This window comes from Drosophila melanogaster, chromosome 3L, assembly GCF_000001215.4.
Source record: "Drosophila melanogaster chromosome 3L".
In the NCBI taxonomy this organism is placed as follows: domain Eukaryota; kingdom Metazoa; phylum Arthropoda; class Insecta; order Diptera; family Drosophilidae; genus Drosophila; species Drosophila melanogaster.
This window is the reverse complement of record NT_037436.4, coordinates 2,669,655-2,691,572: the sequence shown is the minus strand read 5'-3', so window position 1 is coordinate 2,691,572 and position 21,918 is coordinate 2,669,655. Positions and strand designations below refer to the sequence as shown.

The following is a 21,918-nucleotide window of genomic DNA, read 5'->3' as shown; positions in this document are numbered from 1 at the left end:
CAGCCGACAAAGTTGGCTGGAACTTTGCCAGCATCCAGCCTCGTCCTTGCCTCCTGTCGTCCTGCAGCCCCTCCCTCTCTGTCACTCTCTCTCGTCCTGTTGATTTCGGAATGTGTGTGCTCATGTGATTTCATGCTTGTTACCAACACCAACAACGGCCACGGAAAGTTACAATTTATGAGCACATCCTTGCGCGCTAAGCTTGTGTAAGCACGAGAGCCTGTCGTCGCTTGCCCGCCCACTTTTCCACCCAATTTTCCGCGCCCACCTTTCCGCTTTGCCTCCGCCGCCCCTCCACCTTCAATTGCTGAGCAAACACTTGTAACACTTTGCCTTACATCTTCCTCCGAAAATCGTCCGAAAATCGTCCTGATTTCGCTGCGCGGAATGCATGTCCTGTCGCTGGCATTTTGACAGCTTCAAGCGGCAACTAATTTTCATTTCCCCAAAATACAATTTAAAACTTCGTCCGCCATCCGCCAGCTCATTTGGCGTAAACACATTCCCCATGTCGGAATCTATCTCGAATGACTTTTTATGAACTTTTCAAGTGCTCGCAGAATGGCCAAAAAAAAAAAAATGGGATAGTAGCCCTTGTCAACGAATTGCATTCTGTGTGAATGACTTGGCCAAAGTTTGCAACTTCAAACTTGATCGGCATCCCTCGCTCTTAATCCGTTGTCCTGGGAACATCAATGGGAACTGGGAATTGCAAATGCCATTGCACTGGCTTATCCATACATATAGATAAATAGTGCGAGTATATATCCCCAGACCGATGCAGCTGAAATCGAGCTTATAGCTCGACAATTGAATTGCTATGTGGGTCATTTCATTTAATAATTCCATTTCCACAGTTCTCCTGGTTCCCCCCTTTGTTTGCAGTGCAGCCCAGCTGCAGTGAACGCTCGATAAGCTGGCCAAAGCATTGTGATTGCACTGCTAGATGGCGACGATCTAGAGCAGCTTATCTGGCAGCCAAAGAGCTTAGCACAGCAGCCAAATAGTTTGGTAAAACAAAAAATGTATAGTCCCTCTTTGATAGCATTGAAAAAATAAATATTTGATAATCTAAAAAATAAATTTAAGTAATTTTCATGTTACTTTGTTGTTTAAACATGACAATGTTTTATACTGGGTGTAAAAGTAATCCTTATATGCCAGCAATGAACTTCAGTAACTTAAGTCTTTATAACTCCAGCTGCAGACTGGCTAAAACAGTCTTATTGAAAATCACATTCGGGCATTAACTTTAAGGTTTCGTTGGCTAACCCACTTAGCAGGGCCAACATATTATGCAGGTCAATGGAAAAGGGACGTTTGCATGCCAGGCGACACATTATTTCCGCCTTATAAACTTTTGCCGCTCGACTTTTCACCACTTTTCCGCATGTGCGTGTATGTGTGCGAGATGGTTTGTGGCTGCAGGGGAGCGGGGAAACCCAAAACACTGTTGATGGTTATCGTAGGGAAATTTATGGAGCCCGGCTAAGTACGGTGTAAGCCGAGCGGACCATTACACGTCCGTGAGTTGAGCACTTAAAGCGCTGCGTGCAACTTTCTCCCACTGCCAAATGACTAATTATAATTTTCCGCCTCTTTCTCGGTTTATTTTCCATGTTTTCCGCCAAAAGGAGCAGCTGCAGCCGGCGGCAATAATACCGTTTTTGAGTTATGGCCAAAGTTAATTAAAAGCCAAGTGCGCAACTAGAGCTACACATAAATCAATCTGGATCGAGAGCTGGCGCAACATGCAGAACTGGTATGCCAATATACCCCTGTCAATGCCTATTTACATGGCCAATGAAAAATGGCCATCAGAGGAGAGAATAAACAATACCTGGCCAAGAGAAATGAAAACAATCCAAATCGAAATGACTTAATGCGGCTTACCAGCTTGCAGCAGAAAAAACGAACATAACGTATATAACGTATACGCACCGTCCAACACGGCGGATGCATGATTAATTGCACTTTAAATACACAAGCGAAACGAACGAGAAACGCATTTTCAACCAAGGAAAGGGCCAGTAAAAACAACCTTCAAAATGTTGCCAACAAATGTGATGTCATTCATGAAAAAGGTAAGTGACACTTCGATATTTAATGAATATATAAATCACATAGCCCCAGCATTGTTGTCACTGGCAGAAGCTCGTAATTTATGCTTAATTTCATTTTCATTCGCCAGTTGTGATTCCTTAATTATTATTCCCCCGATGATAATGAGTAGCAAATGAAATGCAATAAAAGCGGAATTTTAATTCATTTGCCTTCTGCCCACAAAGTGCGCGCACTTAAATGTATATCGTTAAGAACTTCTTTGCGCAGGCTTCATAGCCAATCAATGGAATATTTTTAAGGAATTCGTCCATTTTATAAATTCCAATATTACGAAGAACTGCATAACGTACGGACACGGCTGCAGGTAAAAGTTCGTGCATTAGCAATCGCCTAAAACCTTCTCGAACAGGCTTCAAAAACAAACGCCTGTCGGAAGGGCAAACAAAACTTTTTAATTAAAAAGCCCTTTAAATGCTTTGCCCGCCCGACTGATTTTCCCTTTTGTTTATGCGCTCGAAAAATATCAAAAATTCACAAAAAAATAAACGCAAACGGACTGGCAACAATCGAAGTGGTTCAATTATCCTGCGAAGCACCTGCCCCGCCGAGTTGGTGTCCCTTTTTTTAATGCGGAAATTGTTTTCGGGATCGGGCAGGCAAGGGGAAAATGAGGAATAAAATTATACATGGGCGTGTGAAGCCCAAAATAACACAAAAATAAAAGGGAAGGAAAGGGAAGGGCAAAGCAAAGAAAAGAAAAGAAAGGAAAAAGAAAAAGAAAAGCCCTCGAAGAGTGTAAATTCCGTAGAAATTCCGGTTTGGCAGAAAATACTTTGCAAAGTTAATAAAAACCAAGTTCGAAATGAAAGGCTGGGGAAATGCCGGCTGACAAGCAAATGCCAGCCAACTAAATGCTGCAGATTTTTGTGTTTTCGCCAAGTTTGATTAGACCAAATGAAGCACGAAATCAAAGCGGCCCAGCTTCCAAGCCAAACGAACCCATCTCAAAACAATGATGAGCCGTTGACAGTCCGTTAGCAAGTCTGTTGGCAAAAAGGATTTGGCAAAGTTTTTTCTATTTGCCATTCAAATGCCTAACAACCAGTCGGGCCATTCCGTTCTGAAATTTGGCGACAAATGCGCAGGGACCGCAGGACATCAAAGGACACCACGGGGCACTAGACCGTGAATGCAGAGCACGAGTCCTGCCAGCTGCACAACCTCCTGCAGTTTATTTGCAGCAATTTCCTTAATAGTCCGGCCGCTGTAAAGTTCCCTGACCACTGCCGCACTTGGCTCGTTACCCATTTGCTTGCGGTGGCGCCTAGACTCGCCTGTGGACAGATCCTGGCCAGGCCATCCCGACCATTTCATTCCATTCCGGCCATTCCATTCCATCCTGACCACACGTGTCCCAGTCGGTTGCCCCTTGCTGTCAGTGTGCTGCACTTTATTGTGCCTGGGTGCAGGCCATAAACAGCAACAGGCGGCAGGCAGCTGCAACTTGCAACAGGCAACTCGAAGCCTTGAGCCGAATGACAAGCACGTGCCTGCCCCACAAACTACTTGTTACACATGGGGAAAAACTAAATGTTGTTTTGAATAATATATTAAATAAAGTGATGATAATCCCTTTCTATCGATTGAATTTACACATTTATTTTATCAAATATATTAGAGGATAAACTGGTAATAGGTGTTCATTAGTTGGCTGCAACAAATAATAATTAAATTTAAAGTCGCTAGTAATTTTCTTGCTTATTAACTCGGTTGCAATTAGAAAACTTTTTACACCTGAATAAAATATTCATTGAGCTCTCAAACTTTATATTACTGCTCCAAACTTTTCAAAACAGTCGTGGTGAGCAGATAGCAGCAGTTTTGAAAACTGTTTTGAATTCATTGAATTGGATAATTAAAATTTAATACATTCCGTGTACAAAATTAGTATTCCCAATTAATATTATCTCCAATTTGAAATTAAATTCAGAAAACTCGCAACGTGTCCTCACTATTTCTGCAAGACATTCGTTATAAACTTGTGCGCAACTTTTAAGTGGTAAAATATTTGCTCGCAGCTTTCGTTTAATTTGCTATTGATTTCCATTCCGACTGCAAGGATGTCTATCCTGGCGGAATGCAAGCGCATTCATTCACGGCTGACAAGGCGCAACTTTCTCCCTGCTGGCGACCAACTTTCTCCTCATCTCTTTTCGCATTGACTGCTGTTTTATGTAGCATACTTTGCGGCCATAAAGGGCGCACATATTGCGCGCCATATTATTGTTGTGTCGGGGAAAAGCGAGTGGAAAAGCGGCGGGAAATGCGAGGGAGGGCGAGGATGGAAGGGAACAGCAGCTCTTAAACGTCAACACATAATTTTCGGCACTAAACATGAAACTATTTGCGGCTTCGGGCCATAAGACCCAGACCGGGCCAGACGGAGCAAAAAATCATAATAAATGACAAAATTAACACGGCAATAATTGTGCGAGGAGCTGTGGGCGGAGCTGAAACCGTGAGGAATGCCGAGTAGTTTACCCGTGCGCAAGAAAAATGGCGTCAGACACCTGAGCACATAAATTAAGTGGGGTTTCTGGGCTGCAGGTGGGATCTGGACAGGAAGACCGCCGAGCAAACAACTATACATTACACTAAGATTTCATGGGCTTCCCGGCAAAGTTGGCAGGCAAAATGTAGGAAGAAAGGAGCCCATAAATCGGCAGCATGAATATTACCAGGCCGACATCAAATGACATCATCAAAAATGTAGCCCGGGCTGAGCACAAAGCGGCCATAATCTGACAGTAGATGCCGCTTAGTTCCCGCCAGAGTAGGATCCTGACCCCCTGGGCACTTCCCGCACATCCCGCAAAGCCCGCTCTTAACCCTCTAAAGCCCATACCCACCCACAAAGGTAGGTAACCGAAAGCGCTGCAGCCAAAGCACTTAGCGTAATTTGCGCTGTGCGAACGAGATGGCTGCACTATATGGATCGTCCTTAATGCATAGGAAAAAATATTATAATCCATTGTAGTACTTAATCCCGACGTTGGATTATATATTAAACAGACAGTGTTACATGGTATCACTGGTAAAGTAATTAGTTCCAGGCATAACATGCTGAGTAACCAACTTTAATTTAAAGGTTTAAATGTATAGAGGTTTTTTCGAAGATACTGGCTAAGAGCTGTGCCACCATTTGTTTTCTGTGTACTCAACTGTGCGGCTGTTTGTTCCGGTTTCGTTGGCGCTTTGGCAAATAGAAAATTTCCACTTCATAAAATGCTGACATAGCAGAGCAGCACTTATGTTTTCGGGGCTCGGCTGGTCGGCCAGTCGCCTCCAATTGTTATCCTCCTGCCCGGAACACAACACACACACACACAAAGACGGCTAAGCCCGGTGAAGCCCCCTTCTTACAGGCTGTGTGCATTAAAAAGAATGACGGTAATTTTTGAAAGACTCTCCGGCTGGTGGATTCCGCCTTTGGTGCCCCGTTGTTTAATCAAAAATTACTTGCCACACTTTACGATTTCTTGGCAATTTGTTGCGCTTCAGACGCCTCCAGTGGAACACAGAAAAAAATCAAATAAAACGCACCGCGTTACTTTCACCTGCGTGCCCGTGATGACTGCGCAAAAAAATCAGAGAAAATCTGAGGAACATCAGGGTAATAACCTTGCTCACAGGGAAAACTGCTCCCTGGCTGGGAATTTGATGATTATATTCGTCTAGTTTAGATAAGCTAAGGGTATGAAAATGATCACTCACGCTAAGCTTAAAAGACAAAAATGGTGTGTATTGCTTTGACTTCATCCGCCAGATACCAAAAAGGAGTTTTTTTTGTTAAAGTCTCATAAAAAATGAGGCCAACCCTTAAATATTCATTAGTTAATTTGGCATAACTTGGAAAAAAATCGCCAGACGGCGAAAACTATCAGTGTTTTATGTTGCTTATAAACCAAACTAACAGGCCCTACCACTAAGCTTTTGATTTAAAAAAAAAAAATTTTTTATGCAATTTTTCCATTTTTAGATAGGGGTTACATCATCAATTTTTCTGAAAATTCGCAAAAATTTTACATTTCAAAGTGTGAATTACACTTTATTGACATGAAAATTACGAGTTCAACGATGTAGGACGTTTTATTTTTCTATCAATACTTTTATTACTATAGATAAAATACTGTTTATTTTTCGCCCAAAAATGGACATAGAAATTTTTAGCATAATTACAATATTTATGTAGGATTTTTTTCCATAACTTGGCAAAAAAATGGCACAGAGCAAAATCAATGACTGTTTTGTGCAGCTAATAACCACAACTAAAAAACCCTATCACTGAGCAACTGTTTTTGAAAAAATAATTTTTGACCAATTTTTTCATTTTTTGTAAGGGGTACCATCATCTTTTTTTTCAAAAAATTCACAAAAATTTTTTTTTTTATTTTTGAATGCAAATCGATTTGAAATTTATTTACGAGCACAAAAAGGTATTGCATGTCATTTTCGGCAAAAAAATATAAATTTTACGAGCTATATTAGGTAAATACCACTACTAATCAAAATAATATGGTTTATAAACATTTTTCAAATGTTTTAACTCGTATAGAAAGGAAACCTGGTTTTGTAATACACGCCAATAATCCCGTCATTTTGCTTCGCGTTTTACGTTCATGGCAAGCCAAGACCGAAATAAAGATTTACGGCTGCAGAAAATCAAACCAACAGCGCGATACGCCAATATTTATCCACATTTCCTTAGCCCCGCGCGCTGACCTCTAACTTTTCCGCTTTTCCTCTTCTGTTTTCCGCAGATGGTGGCCACCGACGAGCAGACCAGCGAACGGCAGCAGCATGCAGCGGACTCGGGAGGAGGGGCCTCCCAAACGGGGGCCCTGAACAAGATGAAGGCTACGATTTCCTCCTCGCTGCTCACCGTCACAGATAAAGGTAAGCATGATTGTAGTTGTGGATGTGTAGATTTAGGTGTGTGTGCGTTGTTTTCTGTGCGGTTATCCTTGCCGTAAGTGCATACGAATTTATGGCATGAATTTTCATACAAGTGCCCGTAAAGCTGCTTGCTAAACTTTGAGCAAACTTTGTGTGTGTTTCTGCGAGAGCACGTAAGTCGCAGCAATGAGCATTCGGCGGCTAACGGTGCGTATACGCAATATATTTTCTGCTCACGCTCGTTTGCATCGCATATTGAATAATGTAAGGGGTCAGTGGATGCTGCATGCCAAGTCATCGCCATTCACACTGTCATTGTTATGGAGTCCATAAACGCTGCGACAAAGTCAATAAAATCGGTGACTTCTGTTTTTAGCACCACCCAAGCAAACAGCTGAGTTCAAAGTAATAGCAGTAGTTCACTACAAACGATGCCAAGACTATAAATTCTTATTGGCTTCTATATATTGATATATAATAAGTGCAGAGCAAACACTTTTGTATATATGTATATCCAGTGCTAAAAGCTTGAAGAAATGTGTTGAAGTAATGTTAAAACTACTATTATCTTGAGCATTGGTGTATTTATTTAGTGCTGAAAGAAGCAGCGGGAAACATGAGAATGTTGTGTTGACTTTTGTGTTATTTTTATCACAATTTAGTTGGCCACCAGCTAAGCGAAAGCTGTGGCTTGTTGATTTTATTGCCGAGCCATTCGATTTATTAGAACGAAATGAAATCTTATTTCACGACGTTTATTTAGCAGGATCGTAAAAGAACGAGACAGATTTGTGCACATAATTTGGGCAAATATTTTGGCACTCGAGTTCCCTTCGACTCCCCAAAGGATGCAGCTCTGCGAGATTGCTCTCCAGCTAGTTGGCAAGCTCCCAGATTTTTGTGGCCAACCACAGTGAAGAGCTGACACATAATTTAAAAGCAGAAAAACTTGCAAATACTTTAATAGTTGCGCAGTTCTTTTATCTTACCTGCCACCTAAGTGCTCCCTTGAGCAGGTGAAATCGCTTTTTGTAACAAAAAGGGAAAAGGTTTTTCCTTGCCGGTTTCTCTCTCTAGCATTGTTTTATATTTACCATGCCACTTTTACGGCTGAAAATGTCAAGCGTGACTTGCCAAAAGGTGAAAAAGCACGAGGTGCAACTGTGCGTATGAGCAATGCCAGGCGCACAACAAAAGCCCGCCTTTGTCCTTGTCTCCTGACTGTGACTAATGCACCGCGACTTTTTCCGGGCCGCATAAACTTTTCGCCAGTTTCTCAAGGGTGCAATATATATAAAACACACACGGTGTATAAGCATATAATCATATAAATGTGTGCCAGTCCTGGGGAAAAGGTTTCACTTCTTCAGGTAGTTCCGCTGCACAAAAAAAAAACGCACTCGGAATAGAAAATTAAACGTTGCATAAGTGATTTTATGTAATTTAAGAGAGTGCTTTAGTAAGCTTTTTTTTCCATAGTTTTACTCCACACCAAACGTACATGTTAAATCGGATATTTGTTTTAGATTGATTATATAAGTATTTCATTAAAGTATGTGCATATATTAGTGAATAGTTTTAGTGCAATTTGAGAAACCAAATACATATTTAGCATTAGCAATTATCCGATTTAGCTACCATTTACACTACATCCTTTCCGAGCATCTCGTTTAATGAGTAACGAAGGCTGTCAGAAATGTCCGTTTTATCCGATTATTGTTTTATTTATTGCATTTGCCTGCCTGTCGCTTGCCCAATTAGCAGACCAAACAAATTATGTGCGCTGACAACAAATTAAGCATAGAGCAGAGTGTGCGGCTTCGGGTAAAACACACACTGCATTTGGGTCAGTCCACAGACTATAGTGCATGCAATCAGCGGAAAATCAACAAGTTTCCATTGGACAAGGGGCTGCATTCGCTGGTTGGTTGCTCGGTTGCCTCAGTAATTGATTACATAGCCCGTCCGCTTTTCCTCTGTCTCTTTTCCAGTTAATAAAATGTCGCCACGCCCCTCGCTGGTGCCGACGGATGCGGATACCAGCGGCAGTTACGGCTCGCCCAGCTATCAAAGCCAGCAGCAGCAGCAGCAGGACTACGGCAGCAGTCTGAATAACAACAATAACAACAGCAGCGGCGGCGGCACGGCGACAACGGGCGGCGGTGGAGGTGGGGCGGCGGCCAAACAGGAGCCAGGACGAAGGGCCGGAGCCTGCCGGGTGTGTCTGAAGTCCTTCAAGCCGGACGACTACCACAAGACGTGCTTCGAGTGCCAGCAGCGAGTGTGCGAGGACTGCGCCAGCTACAGCAAGCTGGACGAGCACGAGGATGCGGTAAGTTGCCAAGTTGCCAGTCTATCAGGCTGGCAGTCAGCAGCAGGATGTGGGTGCGGCCATGGGCTGGCCAGGATGCACCTTCCGGGCCACTAGGCAATGCGCCATGGTCGCGCGGTTCTCGCGGCAGATATAAACACTGCTTGCCGCGACACTTCATTAATAAGAAAATAGTGGAGGGTCACAGAGGGAAAATATTTCCAACCATGGAAATATACATTTAACATAGAAATTAAATATGCATTAGTAGTACTTTTAAAAGTTAGACGATGCAATTCCGTTCGGCATAGCTGAAAAAGTCACTAAAGCAATCAAAGCTTTAAAGTTGTTTTTTTTTTTTTTGCTGTGTTTATGACTACGGGGGGTGGTTACCAGCGATGGGTGTCAGTGCACATAAATTAGATTACTGGCACTGCAAAAGGGGTTCGGTGACAATGGCCAACTGGGCTTAACTGCGGCCTATTCATCGCGGGACATTAACAAGATAAAGGACGAATTAACGAGATTAAATGGCATCGCCGGCAGCGGGTAGCTGCCCTTCTCTGCTGCACTCCTCCGATGTGCTGCTCCTTACCCTGTCGCTCCAACATCCTATCAACACTTGCCGCATAATGATCATTGATAACCACACCATGCAACATTGTCTTCACCCGAACTTGTGGTAATTTGTCAAGAAGCCACGCCAACGCCCTGAACATAAAATTTAACGTTTGTCTGTCAACCTGGCCACTTTGGCTAATTGAAATTGATGTTCATGGGCGTTGACTACAGCACACAACCAGCCCACAACCGCCTGTCATACCCACCCAGTGTAATTATGGGTATTCCGATAGAGCGGATGGAGGTGGAGTCGGTTGCTGTGTATTGTGGTCCCATCCCTGGACACTTGGAGGCTTCCCTGCTGAAATAATCATTTAGAGCATGCCACACTGAGCACTAGCCAGCCATTTGATTGTTCATGAACTCCAGATATGGTCGATACCAAATGGAAATTTGATTTCAGTCACTCGGAGGAAAAGGCAAAGTAGATAGCTATGAGTACGCTCTTCAAACTAAACCGAAATGAAAATCTCTAAAATTTGTATTGATTACCATGGCAGTCTAAATCCAGGCTAGCATATCAGGATTCAAGACATATATCCTTGAGTGCTGATTATTTGGAATATATTTCCGAAAGTGCTGATTATTAAGCAATGTGGTATGGCTTATTTGCCGCTTCATGGTAGACTTCCTGCTCAGAGCTCAGCTCTCTCAGAAAAATCGATTTCCGCATGCCTTTGCATACGCGATGAAAGCAAAAGAAATCTTAAATTTTCATAAACGTGCAGCGTGCTTGGTTGCTCTTTGCTAACGTTGCTGTGGCAGCTAGGAAATAACTTTTCAGTCGATTTCTCGATGGGATCATGAACTGGCAGCCACACTACACCATCGCCATGTAATTACAGAGCACGCAACTGGGGAGCACAGAGGCAATAAACCAGAACCGGGCTCTTGTTGCAGCTGTTGCGTACAGTACAGGCCATGAGCATATGTGCACCGGAATAAAGACCTTTCTGAATCGGTATATACAAAAACTGTCTGAAAGCTGGCGGCTATCATATCATATCATTCTTACACTCTGGCGAACTTTTGGTGATTTTAAACTTATAAAGACTTGACTTTCATATTTCGAAACATGCGAATGTTTTCAGCTGATTCCCTGTTTACTCACCACAAATACAAACAATTTTGATTGCCTTTAAACCGAATTGTTGACACTTTTCGGTGGTTTTTCTCTGTGCACTGACTTAATTACAATGGCGGCAGCTTCCGCCAGTGCAGCCATTGAATGTGGGAGGAAAAAAAAGGTTGGAAGTGGGTAGGAAAGCACGAAAAGGACGTGGCTGCCACACATGACGATTGAAGCCGCCGGGCAAAATGAATCAGCAGCCAGGTGGAAATGTAACGAGCATTGTGCGGGCGTGCCGCGGAAAAAGGAAGTGGAAAATGCAGCGAGGCGGACTTGAGGGGATCGCGATGCAGGCGCACCTGTGTCCCCCATTTTCCGTGCGGATGCACTGGGGCAGGAGCAAAAGCAGGAGCGCCTGAAGAAAGGATTTTGTGTAACGCACTACAACACGCCGGCGGGTGGGCGAAAAGTTTTGTTCTGAAAGTAATTAATATTTATTCTCGCTGCCCAGCATAATGGGTTTTCTTGAGCCCTCGCCGACCACTAATAAATAGTAGAGGACGCCGTGTGGGTCCGCAAATAGATCCCAGCGCTAAGCTGGAAATTTTTAATTAGCACAGCGTGCACTGCCTGCCGCGTTGCCACAGCAATGGAAATTGATTTTCCGCCCTCTCGATTCCGCAGACCATGTGGCGCTGCAGCGTGTGCCGCCGGAAAATGGCCTCGCGTGTGTGCATTCCGCAGGACTCGACGGACTCGATGCTGGACGTTCCGGTGCTGGAGGCACTGCAGCGGCGACACTCGGACGCCAAGCTGGGCAGCAGCACGCAGACCCTGGCCCCCAGCAATGGAGCAGCCCTTGCCCCGCCGCGAAGTCCCGAACTGCGACGCCACTCGGATGTTTCGCCAGCCTCGCTGAAGGAGTTGGAGCGGGTAAGTTGAAATTTGGTATCTAGGGATCGTAAAATATAAGGACGTTTAATATCTTCATACTCATAAAAGGGTACTCAAGTTTTCTACTACAGATGGATTCTTTAACTAAACCCACATTTTAATTAAAACCCATTTAAAATGTATTTTAGCAACTGAAAGGCGGCCGCAGCATGGCGCCCAGTCGATCCAATAGTCCGCCGAGGGGCGAGGGCCCAGATGGACAGCCCCCCTTCGGTGCGCCCCTGTCGCGCATGCAGTCGCGAAGGGGGTCGCGGGTGGCACGGCAGCACAGCTACGATGACGACATGAAGACCGGACCCGTGGGTGGCAGCATGGGCGGTGGTGGTCCGGCGCTGGGTTTGGGTGCGGATGGAGCGGGCCTCGGCATTCCGACCATGCCACGCAGGTAGGAGGTTGATTTTAAGGGGTCAACGGAGCCAGATTGACCCGCAATTTCCCCCAACAGGAAGTCCGCCTATGATGTGTTCGCCCCCGGGCTGACGCAAGGTGGTGCCACTCCTGCCACGCAGCTGCAGAGATCGCCCGGCGAGGGTGGCATCATGCCGCCCATCCAGCTGCCCGGATCCAGGCGACCCTCGTTCCGGGTGCCACATCCCTCGGAGGACATCCAGAACGACGACTCGCCCGGCTCGCCGGATAAGGGCAGCCCCGTCCTGACCGTCGACGATGACCGGCGGATGCGGCGACGCGGATCGCAGCTGTAAGTGTACCACTACCTTAAAATTCATATTGACTTCAGAAACTGCGTTGAAATTAAAATCTTTTATTATATATTCAAAGTTGTGGAAATTTAAGAGCACATCCATTCCATCTTTCAGACCCGATATAGCGATGCTGCAGAATCGTGGTGCCCTGCCTGCGGTTCCGCCCTCCTCGATTCCGCCGCCCATGGCTTCATTTACGGGCCCCAATCTGGAGGATTTGGAGGCGCCGCGACGGCAAACATCAATGGACGGCGAGGCCATACGGATCGTTATTCACGACGTGGATTCGGGGCCGATTTGTGCATCTAAGCGGCGCATCATTCTGCGCCGAGATCCCACGGACAAGGCGCACCGCAGTGAGTACCGAGCTTAGGGACTAAGACACAAGGTAGCGAAGACCCGGGCTTAGCTTAATGTGTTCCTAAACTGGCGTGATGGTGTGTGTCAGTGCACTGGAAACAAATCAGGGGATAGAAGCTGTGATCTCCACAGATACAGATACAAATTGTGTATCATTTCTTTTCATTAAAACTATAAGTTAATATTGAGAATTCTGTCGATGTGTGAAGGGGACTGAGTTCGGTTTGTTTGTCCGTTCCATCCGGCACCGGTTGATGTCCTGCCCTTGGAAGCGCACCGGAAATGGGCGAGTAAACAGGACGCATTACGACGTTTGGTTATGCTAATTCGCCGGAGCTGCGGTGAAGTCGGTTGTGGGTATAGCTGGGTATCTGCGTGGTACCTTAATTCCCCCAGCAAAGTGCAGGAGCTAAGGGAGAGCCGGGTTTAGGACGGCCAGGATAATGTGGTTTGGTCCCCGTGGGCCTTAATGAAACCCAAAGCGGAAGCAGACTGGTAGCAGATTAAGCAACTGAGCGGATTTCATCGACATAAAGGCACCGAGAGCTCCGGATTCCGAGTTACGAGCTTTCAGTTCCCAGTTGCAGCAACAAGGACACCCAACACACACACACACATATACACATACAAAGGACATTTAGCTGTTCGGCATTGTTGGCCAATGTCATTTGGGTATGTACGTGTGTGTGAGTGTGGGCCGGGGTTTTTATTTCCTCGCTTTGTTTCCCACTTCCTGTCGATGTATTTTAATTATATGCATTTTTGTTGCATACCTCAAGGGGCCAGTCTGCCAGGATAGCAGGCCAAATGAATTTTTAATTATCGACAGCGGACTCGGAGCATAAAAATCAATACGAAGAGGTACGTGAGCATGTGCATTAGGATTCAACGCCAATTTAAATGGGGCATTTTTCCCCCACCCAATCGAATGGGAAATAGAAATAGGAATAGAAATGGAAAACTTCACGCCTGCTGGCCATAAATAATAATGCCCCCGAATGTTTGGCATATGCATGCATGCATGGCTGGCTCTCTTTTGGCCAGTTCATGAACACATGCGGCAAAAAGTGGCCAACATCCTGGCCAGAAGGCCAGAGGTGAACGAGAAAGGCACACTTTTCTCCTCGACACTTAAATGCACTCTCGACAAGGGCAAAGCCAATTTTCAGATTTCAAGCTGGTAACTAGAAAACGAGGTCTTACTTTCCATAATTAATATTCACAGAAATTCCCATAAACGATTCTCATAATATTCGCTGGATTATTTTTGTTCAGCCCAACTATGAAAAAACTACTTTAAATAGCTCTCAAAGCCACTCATAATTCTCTTGGCGTTCGTGGTATTTGGTAGAATCTTGTGGAGAGCTCTTAACGAGCGCCTATAATCCCAATAAAAATAACTGGCCGCCCTGCAGGCTTTTTCCCCATTTTTCCCAACGGTTAGCCACCTGTGCGACGTGCGCTTGCTAATATAAAATTTCAATTTGCATATCATAAAAAAAAAAATGTCAATACCCAACAAATACGCACAGAAACCAGCAGTGCAGGCGAATGGAATGTATTCTATACCACAAGCGATATCGTGAGTTAAGCCCGCTCTCAAGGACCTTGTCTATATAACCATACATACATATATAAGAGTATATCCATGCCCCAGTAGTGGCTGCTTAGCTCGGCATATTTGATATGCAGCGAAGCAAGTGGAATTTTAATGTGCTAAACCATTTCCTTGGTTGCTCCTGCTGGTCTTTGTTGTACAACACACCTGCACGGCTATCCGTATCCTCGTCCTTATCCACATCCTTGTGCCTGACAGGAGCGGCGTCTCCTTAACCACAGCGTACACATATACACACACATGGCTTGTGGTTGTGGCAGCTGTGCTGCAATTTCGTCTTGATGTATTGACTGAGCTGAATGCCTTGTAATTTGAGCGCTGCGCCCATGAAACATGCTACACTTTTTGCGTTAACATTTGCAGGTGCACACGCAGGTGAGCGTAATTAGCCGCTGCACTCGCATGGCTAATTAGGCATCCGATGGCGATGTGTAATTCAATTGTATCCAGGCAGCATTTCGGCGAGCTTTTCAATTATGCAGAGCTCCGAATGTTCCGATAGCAACTGTTAATCGCGATGGGGGTTCTGGCCAGGTGAGAACAGGGGCCAGGTGTAGCGGCAAATGGCGCCCTAACACGCCTAATCAAATTTAATGCAGTCTCAAGAGCCACACACACATACACCCATTTATTGGGGCGAATCACGAACCTCCGGCTTTGGCATTGCGTGCTCGCTTTCCCCAGCTACAGGTGGCCAAGTGCCACGCCTCCTTTTGGCCCACATCGTACAACTGTTCGCTTGGCTGCCCTTCATAGTTATCCGCCTCACAAGTCACTCAAAACGAGCCATTTCCTTCTATGCTACACGAAAAAAAAGCATCCTTTGTGAATAACATATAGACATTTGAAAGACCTTTGCTTGCTCAGATCCTTAGATACTTTTGAATGCAGAATGTTAAAAAAGTGAACTACATGTTTCAATCGAAGGATGTTGGCATTTTTTCCTGGCTGCTGCCAAAGGATGCTCATCGCCTTAAACGGGTTTATTAGTTTAACCCACTGAAATCCTGATAGCCAGGACATACGAGTAGTATCCTTGCTCGTCGCTTGCTCTGCTAGTTTAATTAAGAGACAATTTTTATAGCAGCTGATAGAAGCCACTAAATCGCTTACGCTCATGACTCCATGACTCGTTTTCCCGGACAGGAAAAGGATGCTGGGCTCCAGCGAGGGATTCGAGGGACTCGAAGGATGCAGGCAGGTGTGCATCGATTAAGTCGTTCGATGTGTGTCAGCTAAAAGTTTGCTCACTTAATGCCATTACGGCGATGTGCAGCATGTGTCTGCCAGGCAGAGAAGATGCAAGGACATGGCACGAATTAAAAAGTTGCCAAAGAAACGCAGGGGAGAAACTTTAAGGGCACTGCTCAGGGATAGTTTTCCAATTAAAGTGACTTAGGCCAGTTAAAGGGTACCGGCCTTCAAAGTGAATCCTGTGTGCCTAAATAATGACCTACATACAAATGTTGATTCAATTTGCCAGCATGTTTACGGCTCATGGCTAACAAAGGAAACGGATACCCAAAATAGGAATAAACCCCTGCAACCCCTCCGACCCGCTGCCCATAAACAACACACCTTTGTGTGTCTGTGCTGGGCGGCTTATTAAATCCCAATGATGGCCACATAAAAAATCGTTGGCCATCCGGCAAACAAATTGTATCATAAAAGTCTGGCCCGGCCAGGAATGGCAAATAAGCACGAAAAAGGCCAGCGGACAGTGGGCAGCGGTACAATGAGACAAAGGACATGGAATACGGCCAAAACAAGGACCTTACCTCCACTCATGATTTTTATGGCCAAAACGAATCGAAAATTTCACTCAGCTCCATGTTAAGTGCGGGCTTAAAGGCAAATGGCAGCACTCAGAGAGAAACTTACTCAAATGTTACTCAAATCGGCACTTGATTCTATTTTCAAAATAAATATTAGACTTTTAGTATCACACAAGTGGTTCTCTTATTCATAGCATTGTAATTCTTGTTTTAATTTTTTAAAGCCCATAGTACTAACCGAAAACATGTGTTATATCTAACTTTTTTAAGTGCATCAATCGCGATATATCCGAAAACCGTGGCGTCATCGAATAATTTGGGCCTTTTCCCCACTGTCAGCAAAAGGATTTGCGTTTTATTTATATATCGTTTTTATTGCAGTCTTAAGGCGAGGGTCGAAAAAAAAGTTTTGATTAAAAGACACTCAACAAACAGCGGGCTGTAAGAAAATGTCGCTTTATCCTAATTGGGTATCAATGCGCCTGAATCAACAGCGATGGCGGATGCGCAACATTTTATTGCATACTGGCCAAGTTTGCCGCCATTTCCTGCGCAAAACTTGGACCTGCCATGCTGTCCTTCCGGCTCCCTTAGTCCTTTATCTTGCGCCCTCCTTCCAGATCCCTGGAGATCTCACCTTGGAGACACAAATTCATTGTCATCGCTGCTCCGGTGGCTGGTTAACTTTCCTGGCCATTGTCTGCAGCCCGTCCTACGGCGACGGAAATCCGCTTTTCCAAGTTTTCGGTGCACAAATTGTTGAAATTAGTTTTCTGCGCCAAATGATAAGTACTTGAAACTGAACTGCAGGCCCCGAAATTGCAATTAAATTAATTAAATTGTTTGGATTCGGCAAACGAAATCTTTTCAGTTGTCGAAGACATTTTGTAAAACTCATATATTGAGGTTAAAGTTGTACTTTTCGGCGGAAATGTTAAAATCGCTAAATCTGGTGCCATCTTTAAAGCAGTTTGGTCACTTAAATTGTTATAAATGTCCGCGGGGTCAAGTTTAAGTTGGGGAATAAATTTGTGTCAAATTTGGGAGAAAGAAAAATACTGGAAAATGCACAGAAGCGCACATTCATCTACACAGCAAAACTCGCTGACTTGGCAAAAAAAAGAACTTAGCAGACAAACACAAACAGGGCGGGCGACATGGCGTATACGCAACGTGGGCATGGCTGGGTTTTTTCGGTTCAGTTTGCGACTTCTGTGGCACTGCAAAGTGCAAATGAAATCAACGCAAATTGTTGCCACATGCCCGAAATTTGTATCTGTATCTGCGAGTACGTGCCTAGTCGCAGTCCCCGATTTTTGGGCCAGTTCGAGAGCCTAACTATTGATTATTCCGTCCTCCTGGCCTCTTCGCCTAATCGCTCAGCGCGTCAGTCAGGCTCTTATTAAATCTGACATTGTCTACTCCCGCAGCACGTGGCTTTGGAATGCGCGTCGTCGGCGGAAAAACAGGAGCCGATGGCCGTCTCTTCGCCTACATTGTGTGGACCGTTCCAGGAGGAGCGGCCGAGAAGAATGGCCTGCAGCAGGGCGACAAGGTGAGTATGGTGTGTGGGTGGTGGGTGGTGTTTTGGCCAGCCTGCCATGATTGGTAATGACTGAAAGGGTGGTGGCAAAGTGCGGCCAACCGCGTTGAGCACTCGGCCAGATGGCAGTCCCAAATTAATAGCACATGATTGATGATTTTCGACACGAGATACTGAAAGTACACAGTAAATAAAATGACAAACTTCAGCAAATAACATTTGGTCACAATCTTTTATTACATTTTTACATTCAAGTCTCTAAGTAGGAAAGGATTATGTAACTAAGATCTTATGGTATTATCTCCATCAATAGATACTCGAGTGGAATGGAATGTCGCTGATCGACCGAAGTTTCGAGGAGGTGTGCTCCATCATGGACCGAACCGGAGACGTTGTGGAGCTTCTGGTGGAGCATGCCACGGACTTCCGGATGTGCGATCTCTTCGATGAGAACCTACCGCCCGGCAATGCCGGTGGCCAAAGCGGACCTCGGAGATCCGGAGACGGTCCCGTCGGACTGGGCCTCATAGCGGGTAAGTGCCGTCAATGGAACCCAGTTGATTATCCTGTACATAATGTACCCAGCAATTCAATATAATATATATATTTATATGTACCCTGCAAGTAAACATTCACATAATTTTCCTTTGTTGCTCTCGTTTCTTGTTACTTCTTATCGCGACAAACGATTTACCGAAAAACAGAACCCGAAACCACCACAGACAAATCACCAGCATCGCCAACTAGACGGAAATTACCAAAAACTCCGGTATAAAACAATTTCGTTATACTCAGTTGTGTAAGAGAATCCAAGCTGCGGCAGCAGTCGAGGAAGTGAACATACTATATTATTGATTTAGAGTTACTACCGCCTAATGAGAACACACCGAGCTATGGGCAGCAAGCCAAGCCAAACCCAACTAAAACTGAAACTGAAACTGAAACTAAAACCTAAACCATATGCATACGATATTAAGTAGCTATTAAACGCAGCTTAAGCATTGGCAGCAGTTTTTTCACACGATTTCAGCTTTCACAAAGTGCTCACGAAATGAATTGAACTCTTCGTACTTGATTGCAGCTTCCATGCTATATAATATATATATATATATATAAATACTCGTAAACTCACCTTTTCTAGTCACTGATTCAACGATTTCCTTTGACCTCTTCGTTTTGGTACACATTCATACCCGATATTTACAGTAGCTAACCGAGTAATATACAACCTGATTTCTGTGTTCCCCTTGATTTGTTTTCGATTTGAATTTGAGTTTTACTTTTGAATTCTACTACAGTTTATGATTACTAACCATGTGAAATGGCTAAATGTGTTCATTGCTATTCTTGTCATATAACCACCAGATGTACTTACATATATTTATTTTTCGGTGTTGGTAGAACTTAGTGATTTCGAGAAATTACAAATATATTACTAACATGCCCAACTAACGTATGTAGACGATTAAATAGCCACTAAGCGATATATTGATAGGAGTGGATAGTCGAGCTAGCTCAAAGAATTTGATACCGATACAGTCAGTATCGAGTTGTTTTCGTTTCCAAGTCTATTTTTCCTTGGTTCAACCTTCTTCTTCGCGGGCAATCCAATTGCCTCGAGATCACAGTAAGAACAAAGCACCAACAATAGGGTTTTAAGATATTAAAGTTTTAACGTAACATTCGTGTCTATGATATCTCGGCCCTCCGCTGGAGATTCACTCGAGAAACGAAATAAGTTTTGAGCTAATCCCCAGATCAAAAACAAAAAACAAACACCGCTTGTGTAGAACTTATCTTTAGGCTCTACGAATCGATACAATAATAACAAAGGAACAAGACCTACTGAGAATCACAAGAAAGTAACTAATGTAATGGCTCGGCTTGGGCCAGTTATAATATAGTTTATAGATAAACCGAAATCTTTATAAATGTTACTAGTGCAAATTTGTAGCGAACAGAGTTTAACAATATTTGTGTGTGTTTTAAATGTTATTGACTTTATGATATTTATATATATACTAACTTATATGTAATTGTAAGCAAATCGAAAACCAACCAAATTGGACAAAACAAAACCAAAAGAAAACATATAGACAAAAATTAGTAGTTTGTTGTTGAAATGTTTAAATGTGTTTTTAAGCCAAAGTACCCGAGACACCTATATCTGTATGGTACACGACTAAAGTCCGAGAGTTGTGCGCATTTGTAGACCCCGTACTCTCTATATGTGTGTCAGTCAGTGTTAGAGCTGTGTTTGTATATGTCAAATCGAAATTGAAATTGAAACTGAAAGTGAAACCGAAACAGAAAGTGAAATGGAAAGTGAGAGCGAAACCGGAAACGGAAGCGCAGGCGAACGCTTGGAGCCCACCTACATACAACTCGTATTCGTAGTTAAGAAACACATTAACGAAGTGCTAAACGGAGGAGAGAGATAAGTGCAGAATCATTTTCGAGAGCTAACTGAATTTACTCGTTTACCTTATAGCAGATGCTTTGTAGCTATGTAACTCCTGTCAGATGGGTGATAACTTAACATTGATTTCGATCACGACACATTGTATAGACTACCTACTTCGTAATCGTAACTCGTAACTGTAACTGTAACTCTAACCTTATATTGTAACTGTAACTAATACCTGTAACTGAATTATGTACTAAATTTATGAGAAACCTTTACAAAAGTCACTTGGGCAGGTGCAAAGGTCCCTGAAAAGAGCTCCCTGGGAGATGGAATTGTGAAAAACTGATGAAATTTTTTTAGATTATCCGCACTAACCGCCGCTCGAGGTTGAGATATTCATTTCAAAACCAATATGTATAAATTTACAACTCAACGCTATACGATACTTGAATATATATCTATATACAAACAGTTAATAGTCACTAATGCGTATACCAGCGTACCGAAATGTGCTAGCAACCTAAATTTAACTGAAAAACGGCTAACAAAGAAATGTGAAAATAAAGTCTCTCTATTTAACTGCAAAACAAAACGAACATCGTGCAAACAATTGAGAATCTCTTGCCTGGACTAGCCTTCTATCCTTTCGCAGCAGATCCGCTCAGACATCCAGCATCCACCATCCACCGACGATCCATCTAAATCAGCCAACCCCCGAAGCCATCAGTTAAATGGTAAATGAACAAAGCAACTCTATCCCAAGTACCCTGTACATTTAGCATACCCAAAGTCCAATGAATATACGTACCTCAGCCTCTGTACAGTTTTAGCACCCAGTATATCAGTATGTCCGTATATCCTTAGCGAACAAACAAAACTATTATAATAATAATATATACCTGACCAATAACAACCAGTGTAACATAGATAGGTTCTATAAGATACTTTGTAAAGCCCTACCCTCAGCCAATGATATGTATTGTAAAGTGCGCTTTCTCTTGTTTTTATGTAATGCTGCGTTATTTTCGCCTTGGTTCCATTTTATTTATTACGTATACGCCCTGTTTTCTCTTTCCTAGTTTCCTGCTGCCGCCACGCTGTATCCCCTGTACACAATTTCCACTTCCACCTCTCTGTCAATTTATGAGCTTTTGTTTGGCTTTCGCTTAGCAAATGTTTACCTTTACTTTCGTCTCGATTCTACCGCTTCGTTTCGTTTGGTTTGGATCTGTCTGTTCAGTTTGGCTTTGCATAATATCCGACTCTACTACTCTTTAATTTTGCCGCTCTCCTGCAAAATACTATATATATCTGTGAACCGTATAGTGCCGTAATCGTTCGTCTTCCGAAGCAAAGCCCTATACCATACATATTAATACATTAGTACACACACACTTTCCGTAACGATTCCTTTCAGTTTGCATTTGCTAACCGTCGAAACAAAAGCTTATTGTGCGCTAATGTACCACCTGATGTTCGTGTTTAGATAGAGACGATCAACCCAGGTTTTTGCTACCAGAAATACCACTTTGTCCA

The 21,918-nt window shown here is 43.7% G+C and overlaps 1 protein-coding gene across 4 annotated transcripts in view; it reads left to right on the top strand.

The window, feature by feature from the left end:
• Fife overlaps positions 1-21,918 on the top strand; it is a 56,276-nt gene that overhangs the window by 20,118 nt on the left and 14,240 nt on the right. For 2 of the 4 annotated variants that reach the window (NM_001274411.1, NM_001274409.2), the window contains exons 3-12: positions 1,635-2,084; positions 6,885-7,020; positions 9,012-9,352; positions 11,706-11,954; positions 12,104-12,360; positions 12,421-12,675; positions 12,794-13,035; positions 17,863-17,987; positions 18,289-18,508; positions 18,680-18,744. In NM_001274411.1, the coding sequence (NP_001261340.1) occupies positions 2,049-2,084; positions 6,885-7,020; positions 9,012-9,352; positions 11,706-11,954; positions 12,104-12,360; positions 12,421-12,675; positions 12,794-13,035; positions 17,863-17,987; positions 18,289-18,508; positions 18,680-18,744 (1,926 nt within the window). In that variant the 5' untranslated portion in view covers positions 1,635-2,048. Of the gene's footprint in view, positions 1-1,634; positions 2,085-6,884; positions 7,021-9,011; positions 9,353-11,705; positions 11,955-12,103; positions 12,361-12,420; positions 12,676-12,793; positions 13,036-17,862; positions 17,988-18,288; positions 18,509-18,679; positions 20,966-21,918 lie in introns of those variants that run through there. The other 2 variants (NM_139485.2, NM_001274410.1) reach the window with 2 other exon arrangements.